At 42.2% G+C, this 15440-nt stretch overlaps 1 protein-coding gene across 1 annotated transcript in view; it reads right to left on the minus strand.

Annotated features, from left to right (window-relative positions):
- TTC38 (tetratricopeptide repeat domain 38) overlaps nucleotides 1–15440 on the minus strand; it is a 309404-nt gene that overhangs the window by 134848 nt on the left and 159116 nt on the right. The window contains exon 8 of the mRNA XM_069228235.1: nucleotides 13140–13199. Coding sequence (XP_069084336.1) covers nucleotides 13140–13199 — 60 coding nt within the window. The remainder of the gene's footprint in view (nucleotides 1–13139; nucleotides 13200–15440) is intronic.

Consider the following 15440-nt stretch of genomic DNA (forward strand, 5'->3'; position numbering starts at 1 on the left):
GAACCCAACTTGAAACCTCTACATTGACTCCATGGGGAAATACACAAACTCATTTATACTTCATACAAAGCCACGGGGTGCAAGGGCCAGTTTAATACCCAGAGGATTTGGATCCAATACACAGAAAAACACCAACCCCCCGTTTGATGTGTAATCAAGCAGTCTAACCAGGGCACAAGCTCTTATGTTTGACACTTTATGAAACAAATGCAGTGAAAAGCCTGCTATTCCAAATTACTCATAAATCATCTTGAGTAATAAGTAAAACAGTAGCATTAGTAGGACATAGTAGTCAGGTCTTGGTAGGGTGAATTCCAGGGATGAAGTAATAAGGTTTTTCCTTAAAATGTGTATTCACTAGCGCTGGGTGCAGTATAATTGGCATATGTTAAGACTCAGGCCCTCATTATGAGAATAGCGGTCTTCAGACCGCCAGCAGTCCGACTGCGACATTACGACTGTGGCAAATGCACCATGGTTGGACTGCCGGCACCAACAGCCGAAGGCCTGGCGGTGCCAGCGGTCTTAATCTGCCAGGGCAGCGCTGCTGGGGATTACGACCCCTCTCTCCGCCGGTGTTTATATGGCGGTTGCACCGCCATATAAATGCTGGCGGAGACGGGGTGCTGGGGGCTCCAGGGAGGCCCCCGCACTACCCATGCACTTGGCATGGGCAGTATGGGGGCCCGCTGGCCAGCCCTGGCGCACAAATCACGGTCTGCTTGTGCGGCTGGTGATGGTGCACCTGACGCACAACAGCATTGCCACTGGCTCTATTATAAGCTGTCGTCAATGCTGTTGTGCGTTCCCACTGGGCCAGCGGGAAACTCATAATAGGGGCCATGGCAGGGCTGCTGCATAGGTGGTAACCTGACCGCGGGAGTTTGGCGGTCGGCCTTTTCCGCACACCAAACTCATAATTAGGGCCTCAATCTCTGTGATGAGAAGCGATCAATGTTAACTTTCAAAATGTTTTTCTGCCCCTTTTCTGTTCAATCCCTGTTCAGTCCAATTGCTGACGGGACAGCTAACTGAACAAGAAAAATGAAACCCTCAACCACTTACTTTGCTGATACTAAGGAGTTTAGGAATTAATCCTTACACACACAATCACCACTGACCCCATCCATTGTACAGGAATCTAAAACACACCAGAAACCATCACCTCACGCAAGAAGGGCAGCTGGACCCCATAATACTCAGCAAATCTTCAGCACTTGAAGTTTCTCGTATACGGGATTGTGTAGCAGCAAGAACATATCTAAATCCCCAAAGCCAAAAATCTTCAACTCTGGGGCATTGCTTTTCTCAGACTGTTCAGGATGATTTCTAGGTGTTCTTCCATTCTACTGATCTACAGAATAGTTAGGGTGTTTTGATATACCAAACTCTATACACACAATAGCATGACCTGTGATTTCCAGACCTCGATCTAGGCTCTGCTTACCATGCTCAAGATCTAGTGCTCATTTGTCAAATTTCTGATTAAGAGACTATTTATCACCCTTTACTACCATTTCTCAAACTGAAGAACTGATTTTTAAAGAGCCAGCATTCCAGTGTTCAATTTTTAAAGGCAGCCAGGAAAGACTAATGCATTAAAATATAAAAGAAAGTGGCCTATTAATAAATTCCGCCCCTTTGAGAACGATATGAGTCCTCTCACTTGCCTTGTGCTGTCATTTATTCTGCAACATCGATGTGCTGATGTAAATGATGCATACACCTTTGCTATACTGCACCTCAATGCTCCTACAGACCAAGAAGGATGGCTCTGCATTAATAGATGGAAGGGGAAGAAAACTACAACAATGAATGGGAGGAAGTTCTACAGTAATATGAGTATCTGAAAAAATAATGCACTAATAAGAGTGCGGGGACAGACTCCCACATAGATCACAGGAATGAGTGACATTTAAAGCACTGGATGTAATGAGGGGAGAATGGTACTGGACATACTAGGCTGATAAAATAGAGAACACATGTAGCAGCAGTAGGGAACTTGGGGAGATTCACAGACTGATTTAGTGGAGGGGTGAATGACCCTATACATATGGATGTGCAAGTGTACCTGAAGGAAAGGCATTGCAGTAATGGAGACATAACACACTCCACACTTAGAGGGAAGGGCACAGCACAATACACTTACAGAACGTGGGCCTTACTCTAATGGAGCAGTAGTTTATCATCCACATACTAACAGTGAGGATGAATGTGAAAGACTGCTGAAGTTGAGGAGCTGAGGAGGGATGTCATCTACTTGCACACGAGGAGAGATGCTTCATTAGTGTAAGTAGTAAGGAAGATGACTACCACTCACAGCCGAAGGCTACATATACTGCATTAAAGGAATCTAGGGACAAAGTACATTCTATTATTGGGATAAGAAATGCAATCATTCACTACTGGACATTGTGAGAAGCACATGGGGCAGGTCCTGAAAATATAGATGAGGAAAGGACCCAAACCTAATCAAGGGAATTCAAGATCCTGCATCACTGGAAGAAAAATAGAAATTCACCCTGCACCAATGAGAGGAGAGGATTACAAAATATACACTTATTTAGAAGGATGGAAAGGAGATTTTTAACTAGTTACTAGGGATACAGGTGAGAGTTCACTTAAAAAAATGGGATGTGGAGAACCACCCTGATTAGACAGAAAAGGAAAGGGAGACAGGCCTAACTCAGCATTATTAGGCTACTGTAACTTAATGTATGATGAGTAGACTCCCTTAAATGGATGGGTTTGTGCCGGAGCTAATGGCAGAGAGAGCTGTCGGTAACATAGTAAAATGTAAAGAAGAACAAGAGATACTCATAACCCTGTAGAAATAGAGGGTCAAAGAAAGAGACCATGTATTAGTGAAATACAAGAAAGTACTGAGGTAGGTGCACAATACAATACACTCTAATGGAAGAAGGGGAAGAGGGAAAACACTGAATACACAGGACCATATTCACAGATGTAAATTTACATGTGCAGATTTTTTGTCACATGTAAAGTTTCCCTCACACTTTGGACTACCTTCACTTATTTTGTCTAGTCACCATTTCTGAATGTAAAGTTTCTCTGAAGTGCTGGCATAGGTGTCCCTGAAACCAGGGGGTGGGGCCAAATTTACCAGTGTAAAGTTACTGCCAGTAACCTTTCACTTATAGACAGAAGCCTCCGCCACCAGAGCAGAGATCTCCCTATGATAAAGTACAGGGACAAGTCAAATGTTATTTAAACAGAAAAAAATAGCAAACATCTGATATTATTAGCTTTTTCAAAGTAAATAGTTATATATTATTTTTAAACCTTGCATAAATAAAATGTTACAGCACTATTATCTTAAACTTGTATTAAAACATTGAAAATGTAATAATATTTAATGTATAACTATTTAAAGATTGATTTAAAAAAAAAAATCACAAAGTAAAATGTTTATTTTGACTTATTATGTATTAAGAATAACCAAAACCTATATACAGAATTTTAATTAATTTATATTTTTACAAAAAATAAGTTATTTTTAACTTTAAAAGTTTATTTTAAAACATGATTCCATAGTATTTCTTTTTATTTTATATATTTCTTTCAAAAGTCAAAACAAGGTAATTTATTTTATCATTGTTTCCTAAGTGATTTTCTATAGAAATGTATTGCAGCTTCAGTGGTTGAGCATGTATGGTGCTGGTCTTAGTCTAGGTCTCAGCTGGAGTACAGTTACTACTGTTTGGGGGCTTTTATGGCTGTGTGGCTTTAGAAGTGCAGCTATGAATGGCAATGGGTTTAATTTTTTGTGAGTGGGTGTCTGTTTCTCCCTAAACTCAACCATAGCCCTCTCTAAATCCCTTGTTACTCCTCTTTAAACTCCTCCCATTTATTAGTACGTACTCCCCATTCAACATTTACTACGAAAATGTAGGCTTACATTTGTGGAGATTTCTGCAATCAGAATGGAGATTATTATTATTATTATTATTATCGACTGCTACTTGAAGAAGGCACCCAGGTAGAGTGAAAAGAGAGACGAGGCAGAGGTCTATGCATTTAGAAGTGCAAACCATATTTTCTAGCTCAAGACTAGTATGACTGTAGTATTCCTAAACATACTACGAAATGCAGTTTGTGAATTTGTGTTTCACAACAGTTTAGGGATTACTCGTTCCCTTTCACTAATCTGCATTACAGCTGATAACTTTGTAGACAACCTTAGTAATGAAAATGTCACTTACCCAGTGTACATCTGTTCGTGGCATCAGTCGCAGTAGATTCGCATGTTCTGCAATAGCTCGCCATCTGGTGTTGGGCCGGAGTGTTACAAGTTGTTTTTCTTCGAAGAAGTCTTTCGAGTCACGGGACCGAGTGACTCCTCCTTTTGTCTCCATTGCGCATGGGCGTCGACTCCATCCTCGATTGTTTTTCCCCGCAGAGGGTGAGGTAGGAGTTGAATTGTAGTAATAGTGCCCATGCAATGGAGTGACTAAGTATGCACTTATTTAAGGTTGAGATGATACATATATAAATAATTGAAGGTAACTTCCAAACTGCTACAGGCTCCCGGGGAGGCGGGTGGGCACATGCGAATCTACTGCGACTGATGCCACGAACAGATGTACACTGGGTAAGTGACATTTTCAGTTCGATGGCATCTGTCGCTGTAGATACGCATGTTCTGCAATAGACTAGTAAGCAGTTATTTCCCCAAAAGCGGTGGATCAGCCTGTAGGAGTGGAAGTAGTCTGAAATAATGTCCTTAATACAGCTTGACCTACTGTGGCTTGTTGTGCGGATAACACGTCTACACAGTAGTGCTTGGTGAATGTGTGAGGCGTAGACCATGTGGCTGCCTTACATATTTCTTGCATTGGGATGTTTCCTAGAAAGGCCATGGTAGCACCTTTCTTTCTGGTTGAGTGTGCCCTTGGTGTAATGGGCAGCTGTCGTTTAGCTTTAAGGTAGCAGATTTGGATGCATTTAACTATCCATCTGGCTATACCTTGTTTTGAAATTGGGTTTCCTGCATGAGGTTTTTGAAATGCAATAAAGAGTTGTTTAGTCTTTCTGATGTTCTTTGTTCTGTCAATGTAATACATTAATGCTCTTTTGACATCTAATGTATGTAGTGCCCTTTCAGCTACGGTATCTGGCTGTGGAAAGAACACCGGAAGTTCCACTGTTTGATTTAGATGGAACGGTGAAATAACCTTTGGCAAAAATTTAGGATTGGTCCTTAGGACGACTTTATTTTTGTGTAGTTGTATAAAAGGTTCCTGTATAGTAAACGCCTGAATCTCGCTTACTCTTCTCAGGGAAGTAATGGCGATGAGAAATGCCACCTTCCAGGTTAGGAACTGTATGTCGCAGGAGTGCATGGGTTCAAAAGGTGGACCCATAAGTCTAGTTAGGACAACATTTAGGTTCCATGAAGGAACAGGTAGTGTTCTTGGTGGTATAATTCTCCTAAGGCCCTCCATGAATGCTTTAATGACTGGTATTTTATATAGGGAAGTTGAATAGGTAGTCTGCAGGTATGCAGATATTGCTGCAAGGTGAATCTTAATGGAAGAGAAAGCTAGGTTAGATTTTTGTAAGTGAAGCAAGTAACCCACTACATGTTCTGGAGTTGTGTGTAATGGTTGTATTTGATTAATATGGCAGTAGCAAACAAACCTCTTCCATTTACTTGCATAGCAGTGCCTGGTGGATGGCCTTCTTGCTTGTTTTATGACTTCCATACATTCTTGGGTAAGTTGTAAGTGCCCGAATTCTAGGATTTCAGGAGCCAGATTGCTAGATTCAGCGATGCTGGATCTGGGTGTCTGATCTTTTGGTTGTGCTGTGTCAACAGATCTGGCCTGTTGGGCAATTTGACGCAGGGTACCACTGATAGGTCTAGCAGCGTTGTGTACCAGGGTTGCCTTGCCCAAGTTGGTGCTATCAATATGAGTTTGAGTTTGCTTTGACTGAGTTTGTTTACCAGGTAAGGAAGGAGAGGGAGAGGAGGAAAAGCGTAAGCAAATATCCCTGACCAGTTCATCCATAGGGCATTGCCTTGGGATTGTTTGTGTGGGTATCTGGATGCGAAGTTTTGGCATTTTGCGTTCTCCCTTGTCGCAAACAAGTCTATCTGAGGTGTTCCCCAGAGTTTGAAATAAGTGTTCAGTATTTGGGGGTGAATTTCCCATTCGTGGACCTGTTGGTGATCTCGAGAGAGATTGTCTGCGAGTTGATTTTGTATCCCTGGTATAAACTGTGCAATTAGGCGAATTTGGTTGTGAATTGCCCAATGCCAAATTTTTTGTGCTAACATGCTTAACTGCGTGGAGTGCGTCCCTCCCTGCTTGTTTAGATAATACATTGTTGTCATGTTGTCTGTTTTGACGAGAATGTATTTGTGAACTATTATTGGTTGGAAAGCTTTTAGTGCTTGAAAAACTGCAAGAAGTTCTAGGTGATTGATATGCAGTTTTGTTTGATGTACGTTCCATTGTCCTTGTATGCTGTGTTGATCGAGGTGTGCTCCCCACCCTGTCATGGAAGCATCTGTTGTTATTACGTATTGTGGCACTGGGTCTTGAAAAGGCCGCCCCTTGTTTAAATTTATGTTGTTCCACCACAGAAGCGAGAGGTAAGTTTGGCGGTCTATTAACACCAGATCTAGAAGGTGACCCTGTGCTTGAGACCACTGTGATGCTAGGCATTGTTGTAAGGGCCTCATGTGCAGTCTTGCGTTTGGGACAATGGCTATGCATGATGACATCATGCCTAGGAGTTGTAATACCATCTTTGCTTGTATGTTTTGTGTTGGATACATGCGTTGTATGATGGTGTTGAAATTTTGAATTCTTTGTGGACTTGGAGTGGCTACTCCTTTTGATGTGTCTATTATGGCTCCCAGGTATTGTTGTACCTTGCGTGGCCGAATCTTGGATTTTGTGAAATTGACGGTGAACCCTAGTTTGAAGAGGGTTTGTATGATATGATTTGTGTGATTTGAGCACTCTATCAACGAATGGGCCTTGATTAGCCAGTCGTCTAGATATGGGAACACATGTATTTGCTGCCTTCTGATGTGTGCAGCGACTACCGCTAGACATTTGGTAAAGACTCTTGGTGCGGTTGTTAATCCGAAAGGCAGTACCTTGAATTGGTAATGTATTCCTTTGAATACAAACCTTAGGTATTTCCTGTGCGATGGGTGAATTGGTATATGGAAATAAGCATCCTTGAGGTCTAAAGTTGCCATGTAGTCGTGCAGCTTTAGCAATGGCAATACTTCTTGTAGTGTGACCATGTGGAAGTGGTCTGATTTGATGAAAGTGTTGACTACTCTGAGGTCTAGGATTGGTCTCAGTGTTTTGTCCTTCTTTGGTATCAGAAAGTACAGTGAGTAAACTCCTGTGTTTATTTGTGTGTTTGGCACTAATTCGATTGCATTCTTTTGCAATAGTGCCTGCACTTCTATCTCTAGGAGATTGGAATGGTGTGTTGTTAAATTTTGTGCTTTTGGTGGTATGTTTGGAGGGAACTGTAGAAATTCTATGCAGTAACCATGTTGGATAATTGCTAGAACCCAAGTGTCTGTAGTGATTTTCTCCCATGCTCTGTAATAATGACCTATTCGTCCCCCCACTGGTGTTGTGTGGAGGGGGTGAGTGACATGTGAGTCACTGTTTAGTAGTAGGGGTTTTGGGGCTTTGGAATCTTCCTCTATTTCTAGGGAATTGCCCTCCTCTATATTGTCCCCGAAAACCTCCTCTATACTGTCCTTGGTAACTGGACGGTGTGGCTTGTGAGGTGCTGGCTTGTGTGCTTTGACCCCGAAACCCCCCTCGAAAGGGCGTTTTACGGAATGAGCTGTAATTCCCTCTGCTCTGCGGGGAGTAGAGTGCGCCCATGGCTTTGGCAGTGTCCGTATCTTTTTTGAGTTTCTCAATCGCTGTGTCCACTTCTGGACCGAACAGTTCTTTTTCATTAAAAGGCATATTGAGAACTGCTTGTTGAATCTCTGGTTTAAATCCAGACGTTCGGAGCCATGCATGCCTTCTGATAGTTACAGATGTATTAATTGTCCGTGCAGCTGTATCTGCAGCGTCCATGGAGGAGCGGATCTGGTTGTTGGAGATGGCCTGTCCCTCCTCAACCACTTGTTTTGCCCTATTTTGGAAGTCTTTGGGCAGATGTTCAATGAGATGTTGCATCTCGTCCCAGTGGGCTCTGTCATAGCGCGCAAGTAGTGCCTGGGAGTTCGCGATGCGCCACTGGTTTGCAGCTTGTGCTGCGACTCTTTTACCAGCTGCATCAAACTTGCGGCTTTCTTTATCTGGGGGTGGTGCATCTCCAGATGTGTGAGAGTTGGCCCTTTTCCTAGCTGCTCCTACAACAACAGAGTCTGGTGGCAGCTGTGTTGTGATGAAAGCCGGGTCTGTAGGAGGCGGCTTATACTTTTTTTCCACCCTTGGTGTGATTGCCCTACTTTTGACCGGGTCCTTAAATATGTCTTTTGCGTGCCGGAGCATACCAGGGAGCATAGGCAGGCTTTGGTAGGAGCTGTGGGTGGAGGAGAGTGTGTTGAACAGGAAATCATCCTCGACCTGTTCTGAGTGGAGGCTTACGTTGTGAAATTGTGCTGCTCTAGCCACCACCTGAGAGTACGCGGTGCTGTCTTCTGGTGGAGATGGTTTTGTAGGGTATGCCTCTGGGCTGTTATCTGACACTGGGGCGTCGTATAGGTCCCATGCGTCCTGGTCTTGGTCACCCTGGCTCATGGTGGTGTGAGCTGGGGAGTGTGATGGCGTTTGTGCTGGTGAAACGTTAATCACGGGCGGAGGAGAGGGTGGTGGTGTAACTCTTTTCACCACTTTTGGTTGTGGTGCTTGTTCCGTCTGGAACTCCAACCTTCTCTTTCTCCTAATGGGGGGAAGGGTGCTTATTTTTCCTGTCCCCTGCTGAATGAAGATACGCTTTTGCGTATGGTCCGCATCAGTTGCTTGTAGCTCTTCCTCAAACCTATGCTTCTGCATTTGGGAGGTTAGCGAGTGCTCTTCTGTATAAGAGCCTGAAGCTGGGTCGCTTGCAGTTTGTTTCGGCATCGAAACTGTGTCTGCGTGTTTTTTCGGCTCCGAGGTGACTTTTTTCCTTTTCGGGGCCGAAACCTCTCGGCGTCGATCTGTTTCGGTGCCGCTGTCTCGGCGTCGAGCCGTGTCCACACCGGCATCTCGGTGTCGAGGCTTGTCTCCAGCACTTTCTCGGTCCCGAGAAGGCTGCGTGCCGGTGTCTCGACCGGAGTCGGACGATCTCGGCACTGTTTGGGCCTTTTTCGGTGCCGACGGTCGGTCACCGATTTTATGGGTTGAGCCATGGCCTGGTGGCAGTGGCGTCCCCTGGGCCTTGTAAATGTTTCTTTGTGTGGTTTTCGACGTCTTACTCACGGTTTGTGTATCGTCGAATCCTTCGGAGTCTGAGTCTTGGATCGAGAAGGTACCTTCCTCTTCCTGTTCCTCGAACTCCCGTCGGGCTGTCGGTGCGGACGCCATTTGAAGTCTTCTGGCTCGACGGTCTCAGAGTGTTTTTCGGGACCGGAACGCACGACAGGCCTCGCAGGTGTCTTCGCTGTGCTCAGGTGACAGGCACAGGTTGCAGACCAAGTGTTGGTCTGTGTAGGGGTATTTATTGTGGCATTTGGGGCAGAAACGGAACGGGGTCCGTTCCATCGGCGTTCTTCAGCACGCGGTCGGGCCGACCAGGCCCCGACGGAGGATCGAAAAATTACCCCGAAGGGCACCGGAGCTCTTCGATCTTCGATGCGGTGTTGAATGTAAGTATGCCGATCCCGAACGCAACAATACCGACGAAAATCTTCCGAAATTAACTATTTTTTCTGTTCCGAAACTCGGAGCGACAGGAACACGTCCGAACCCGATGGCGGAAAAAAAACAATCGAGGATGGAGTCGACGCCCATGCGCAATGGAGACAAAAGGAGGAGTCACTCGGTCCCGTGACTCGAAAGACTTCTTCGAAGAAAAACAACTTGTAACACTCCGGCCCAACACCAGATGGCGAGCTATTGCAGAACATGCGTATCTACAGCGACAGATGCCATCGAACATTATATTTTCTGGTCCCTTGGCACCCACAAGATGACATTTTCAGTAAAAATATTTTGTTATAGAATTTCAGTTCTATAGTTTGAGACAATAGAAAATAATATACAAAAATATATAATTTAGTAATCTATAGAATTTGTATATCAAAATAAATATGTGGGCAGTATTGTTTTTTTTATTCGTAGTGACCATTAGTCCCAGTTATAGCGCATAATAGCAGATTCAAATCCTGAAGTTGCAGTAACAGACACTACACCTAAACTTGGAGATAAACATACACACTTTCAGTGTATTGGGTAGTTTATCTATTCCTCTTACTTATTCATTTATGTATTTAAAAGATTTATAGATAAAATCGCAGGCCTTAAGGCCACTGTTGAGGACCATTGTTGAGCTGGAAAAGATAACGAGTGAGAGAAAAAGCACCTGAGAATGCCTCATAGCATAATCATGAAGGAAGTTTTTTTAAACAAAAGAACAAGAGAAATAAGACAAGTGAACAACCATGTTTTGAACATTTTCTTGCTTTTTGATGGTGGTTTCATTTGAAACAAGCACTGTCCAAGTCAACGGGTCTTGTGTTATCTACCAGCCCTTTGGCAATTCTTGTTTTGTAACGGTTTTTGCAAAACTTTATTGTTTGGAAAACTGCCACCCCTCATTAAATCCAAAACAAACATGACTAAAGACAAAAGTGTTTTTCTGGTCTCAAAAAGGTACATATTACCATGGTACATCGAGCACTGAAGGAACTAACTTGGGTGTGGATGTGCTCCTTGTGAAAGGCCAGCATACCGTCATAACTCATAGTGAAGTCAGTTAATAGCTGAAGCCAGCTAACACTGCCCCTCGAGTGAGCAGAAGAAAAATAGGAATGGCACAATCACAGACTAATGAAGAAAGTCTGGCTGAAAATATGTTATACACACGTTTAGTAAAATCATACGGTCTTGTCTAATACTGACCTAAAAAGCCATTGGTCTGGCATTGGCCGATACCCTTACCTTTGAGAAAGAAGGCAAGAAAGTAAAGATAGAAGGAAGTAAAAAAACAAGGAAGGCAGAAAAAAAGGAAGAGAGCAGGGCAAAATAGGAAGGAAGATGGCAAAAAGGAAGGAAAGAAGGGAGGGAAGCAAAAAGGAAGGAAAGAAGGGAGGGAAGCAGAAAGGAAGAAAAAGGAAGTAGGAAAGGTAAAAAGAAATAAGGAAGGAAAGAGCTCAAAAGAAAGAATGATAGCAAAAAAGAAAGAAGACAAAGAAGGAAAGAGGAAAAAGACAAAGAAAAGGAAAGGAAAGGAAAGTAAAAAAGAGCAAAGGCAAAAAAGAAATAGAAAAACAAGGAAGGAAAGAATGCAAGACAGATTGCAAAAAAAATAAAGGAAAGACAAAGGAAAAAGGCAAAAAGAAAGAATGAAAGAAAACAAAAGAAGGTAAATAAAGAAAGAATGAAAGAAGGTAAAAAGAAAGAAAAATGAAAGAAGTAAAGACAGAAAGAAATAAAGATGCAAAAAAGGATAGCAAGGAAGAAAAGAACAAAGGCAAAAAAGGAAATAATGAAAAAAATACATAAAGAAAGGGAGAAGAGAAGGAAGAAAGAAAAGATAAGTGCATTAAAAAGAAAGAGGGAACAAATCAAACGCAAAAGAGAAAGAAAGAAGAAAAAGAAAAAAGGATAAAAGAAACAAGGAAAACAAGAAAAGTAAAGGAAAAAAGAAAGCAATACAAAGAAACAAGGCAAAAGAAGGTAAAAAGAAAGGAAGAAAAAGGGAACAGAAAAAAGAAAAAAGAAAAGAATGAAGAAAAGAAAAAAGAAAAGGTAAAAAGAAGGAAAGAAGGAACAAAAGAAGGCAAAAAAGAAAGAAAAAAGATGGCAAAAAGGAAAGAAAAAAGGAACAAATGAAAGGAAAAAGAAAATGAAGATGGAAAGAAGAAGAAAAGGGTTCACAGTATAAAATATCGGATAGTAAAACTCAAATTACATCCCACATCCCTCTAATACTTAAAAAAGGGTTATAAGTGTGCTGCAAATTAAACACCATGAAGTTTAGCTTTCTTCATGGGCAAAGTCGATCAGAGAATCATAGGTGAAAAAGAGGCCAGGAACTCAATGAAATAGCAGCAATCTACTTCAAAAGGAATTTAAAAGGATGATGTAACAATTGTGTGGTCAATGTGTGATGCCCACATGTTATATCACAAAATGCCTAATAAAATATAGATGGGAAATAAGGAATTCACAACAACACAGGGAGGAGAGAGGAACGGCTAAAGCTGGAATGTACCTTATACTCACTTCAAATGCATCCTACTATTACAACAAGCAACACTGGCACTAAAGGGAACTCTGTGTGTGGATGTTTACCATGTGAAACAGCAAAATTCAGTCACTCGAAGTGACAATAACAAGAGGCTTAAATGGGCTGACCAATAGTCCTATGCTGTATACTGGAGTGGGAGAAAGCAAAATGGGAATGAAACAACAGACCGATGGGCAAGGAGAGGTGGCTGAGAACCCCTTTAAGTAAGTTTACTGCACATATTACTTTAGTAAAACCAAAAGGTCTCGGCTAACGTCAGACCTAATATAGGACAGAAGTGGAGTGCATGTCTTGGCAGTTTGAAAAGGGAGGGCAAACATGCTAGCTCTAGCATAGCTTATTATAGGCACCTTTAAAAGATAATACTTTTCCTTGATGAATTTAAAGTTAGACAGATTAGGGACAAACACCAGAAAGTGGCAGATGTCCCATACACTGTATTATGGATTGCACTGATGTCAATGCCGTGATAAATAAGGTGATGGGACATCCACCACTTTAAGATGGATGGTCCACTTTGCCAAACTCCAAATAAGGCCCTAAACGTCCTGCCCAGCCTTGTTGCCTTATGCACTCCATGAAAAGCTGCAGTGTACTATACAACGGTGTCAGCGCCGACAACATTTCAGCAATAAGTAAGGAGTTTAAGAGAAAATTCCATAGGATACCACCATTGTAGTAGTCTCAAACAAAAAAAAAAAGACTACAAATGTTGTCTTCCTTACCTTCTCGATAAAATACAAGGCGTAGTGCCAATAATTATGGCAGGCAAGCATGTCACACTCCTGAAATGAAATGATTAAATGTTAAAAATAATGCCCTTAAGTTCAGAAACATTGCTTTGCTTATTTATAAATATAATTGTGCCAATAACAAATGTATCTCTTGGTGAGAAATAAGATAAGAAACTATTTGAATGAAGTAGTATTTAGAATCCATACAAAGATCACCCTTAAAATCTGCAAATGTGTGTCAGAACAATCTTGAAATTTGATGCTTCGGGAAAGTTGCCCCTGGCGTTGCTTCATAAAAGCACAGATTTCCACACCGCAGAACAGAAAACTACTGCCCAAATATCACTGAAGTATCACATTTCTCTTTCCCTTGGAATACAATCCTCTTGGTGTTCAGTTGTAGGCAACTAAAACAGGGATGTTTCAAATCTGATGACGACCATCCCATACCACCTGGATCACATTCAGATACAGGTATCAAACTTGTTTTTGTATGGTCTTCTACAACTTTGTCTACCCACTTCCAAAGATCAGTCATATCCGCAACACTTACTTCTACCCCAGAAACAAGTGCATTGCAAGTATTTGAAACTCTCTATGCCTTCTACCAAAGCACAGGTGGCTACATGCATTCTCAAATTGAAGTGCTAAAAGAACCTCTTCAATACTGAATAAACCAAATACCTTATTCTTGTCCTCACTCACAATTCCCCCCCTCCCAAAACATCCTAAGCCATAACACTTCTCCGACACTTAGTGGCTTTCCTCAAACCATAGGATTAGCCAGTAGCAATGTGATACATGTTCCATGTATCCCAAAAACAAGGTTGCAGATTACTATAGCCAAACTGGTAGCTGGGAAAAAACTCTGCAACTTTACAAACTCACATTAAGGGACATGCTATTACTGGAAACAACGCTCCACTAACACTCATTAACAGACTACTTATAAACTTAACGATAGACTAGACTTCTTCAAAGACATCTGTGGACACTTCATGATACTCAAAAATATGGCCACCTGATCCGCCCTTGCCCCACTAGGGGGAACCTACACTTTGAATTGTCTAATCCAGCTGATCTCTCGCACATACAGTAGATGGGCCCTGGGGGCATGTGCCTGTCCCAATCCAGCTCCACACAATTAGGGGCTTGTACTTTCTCACTTACTAAGCTTTGCTATCACCACCTTCACTGACCCCTACCTACTCCCTTCCCCTACCATTACTCTCCTTGTCTCTCCCTCACCCCACCCTGCAGGGGATATTGTTGTTTTGTTTGAATAAAGATCACTTAATGTGGTTTTCATTGGATTTGTTGCATTTTCCTGTCCTTTGTATCTTGTCCACCCCCATGAAATCTTAATAATCAAATACTGCAAAACAAACAGACATATTATTTGCTACTAGGCAATCTATTGGGAAATAGCAATATATTTATGTACTCGTCATTGTATAGCGTTGCCCTAGCTGTGAAGCAACAGGGCACTGAGCCTGGGTGACAGCATAGATGAGAATATCATTGTTATGCAAAGTATGCAAAAGGTAATTATTAGTGTGTTAGAAGAGATGAGCCTTCTATTTCACCTAAAATTGCAACAGTATTGGAACAGTTCTGATGTCAGTGTGGAAGCTGTTCCAGATCCTGGATGTAAACATATAGAAGGCATGTCTTCTATTATTTTCTTGCATTTTTTGGTCTTGGTTCTGGTGATGTCCTGGCTCCAGAGGCAACAGTGTTCCCCAGAGGTGGTTAGTATAATAGGGTGTTACTTCTGATGGCCTTTCACTGGAGTCAGCTGGTCTTGATGATGATCTGAGCCTGAAGGAGGCGCCAGTGTAGTTAAGTCATTATTGGTGAAATGTAGCCAAACTTCATCAGCCTCTTCATAACACAGGCCAGAGTTTCTAGGGTGCCTTTCAAGGGTGACATAGTGGTGTCTGGAAGGCCACTGAACGCAGAGGGCCTGATTTAGAGTTTGGCAGAGGGGTTACTCAGTCACAAATGTGACGGATATTTTACCCGCCGTATCACAAGTTCCATTGGCTATAATGGAACTGTAATACGGCAGACGGGATATGCATCATGTTTGTGATGGAGTAACCCCCTCCGCCAAACTATAAATCAGGCCCAGAGCTGTCTTTATCCAAATATGGAAGGACCAAGCCTGTAATGTTCTTCTGAAATCAGTTTCTCAGAGAAAGCATTTTGTTTTCTTAAGGAGAGAAAAGACTTAGTACACAGCCTTCCTGGTGATGTGCTATTGGAATGGGAGGTCTGTATTGAGGTTGA

Source organism: Pleurodeles waltl, chromosome 4_1 (assembly GCF_031143425.1).
Source record: "Pleurodeles waltl isolate 20211129_DDA chromosome 4_1, aPleWal1.hap1.20221129, whole genome shotgun sequence".
In the NCBI taxonomy this organism is placed as follows: Eukaryota; Metazoa; Chordata; class Amphibia; order Caudata; family Salamandridae; genus Pleurodeles; species Pleurodeles waltl.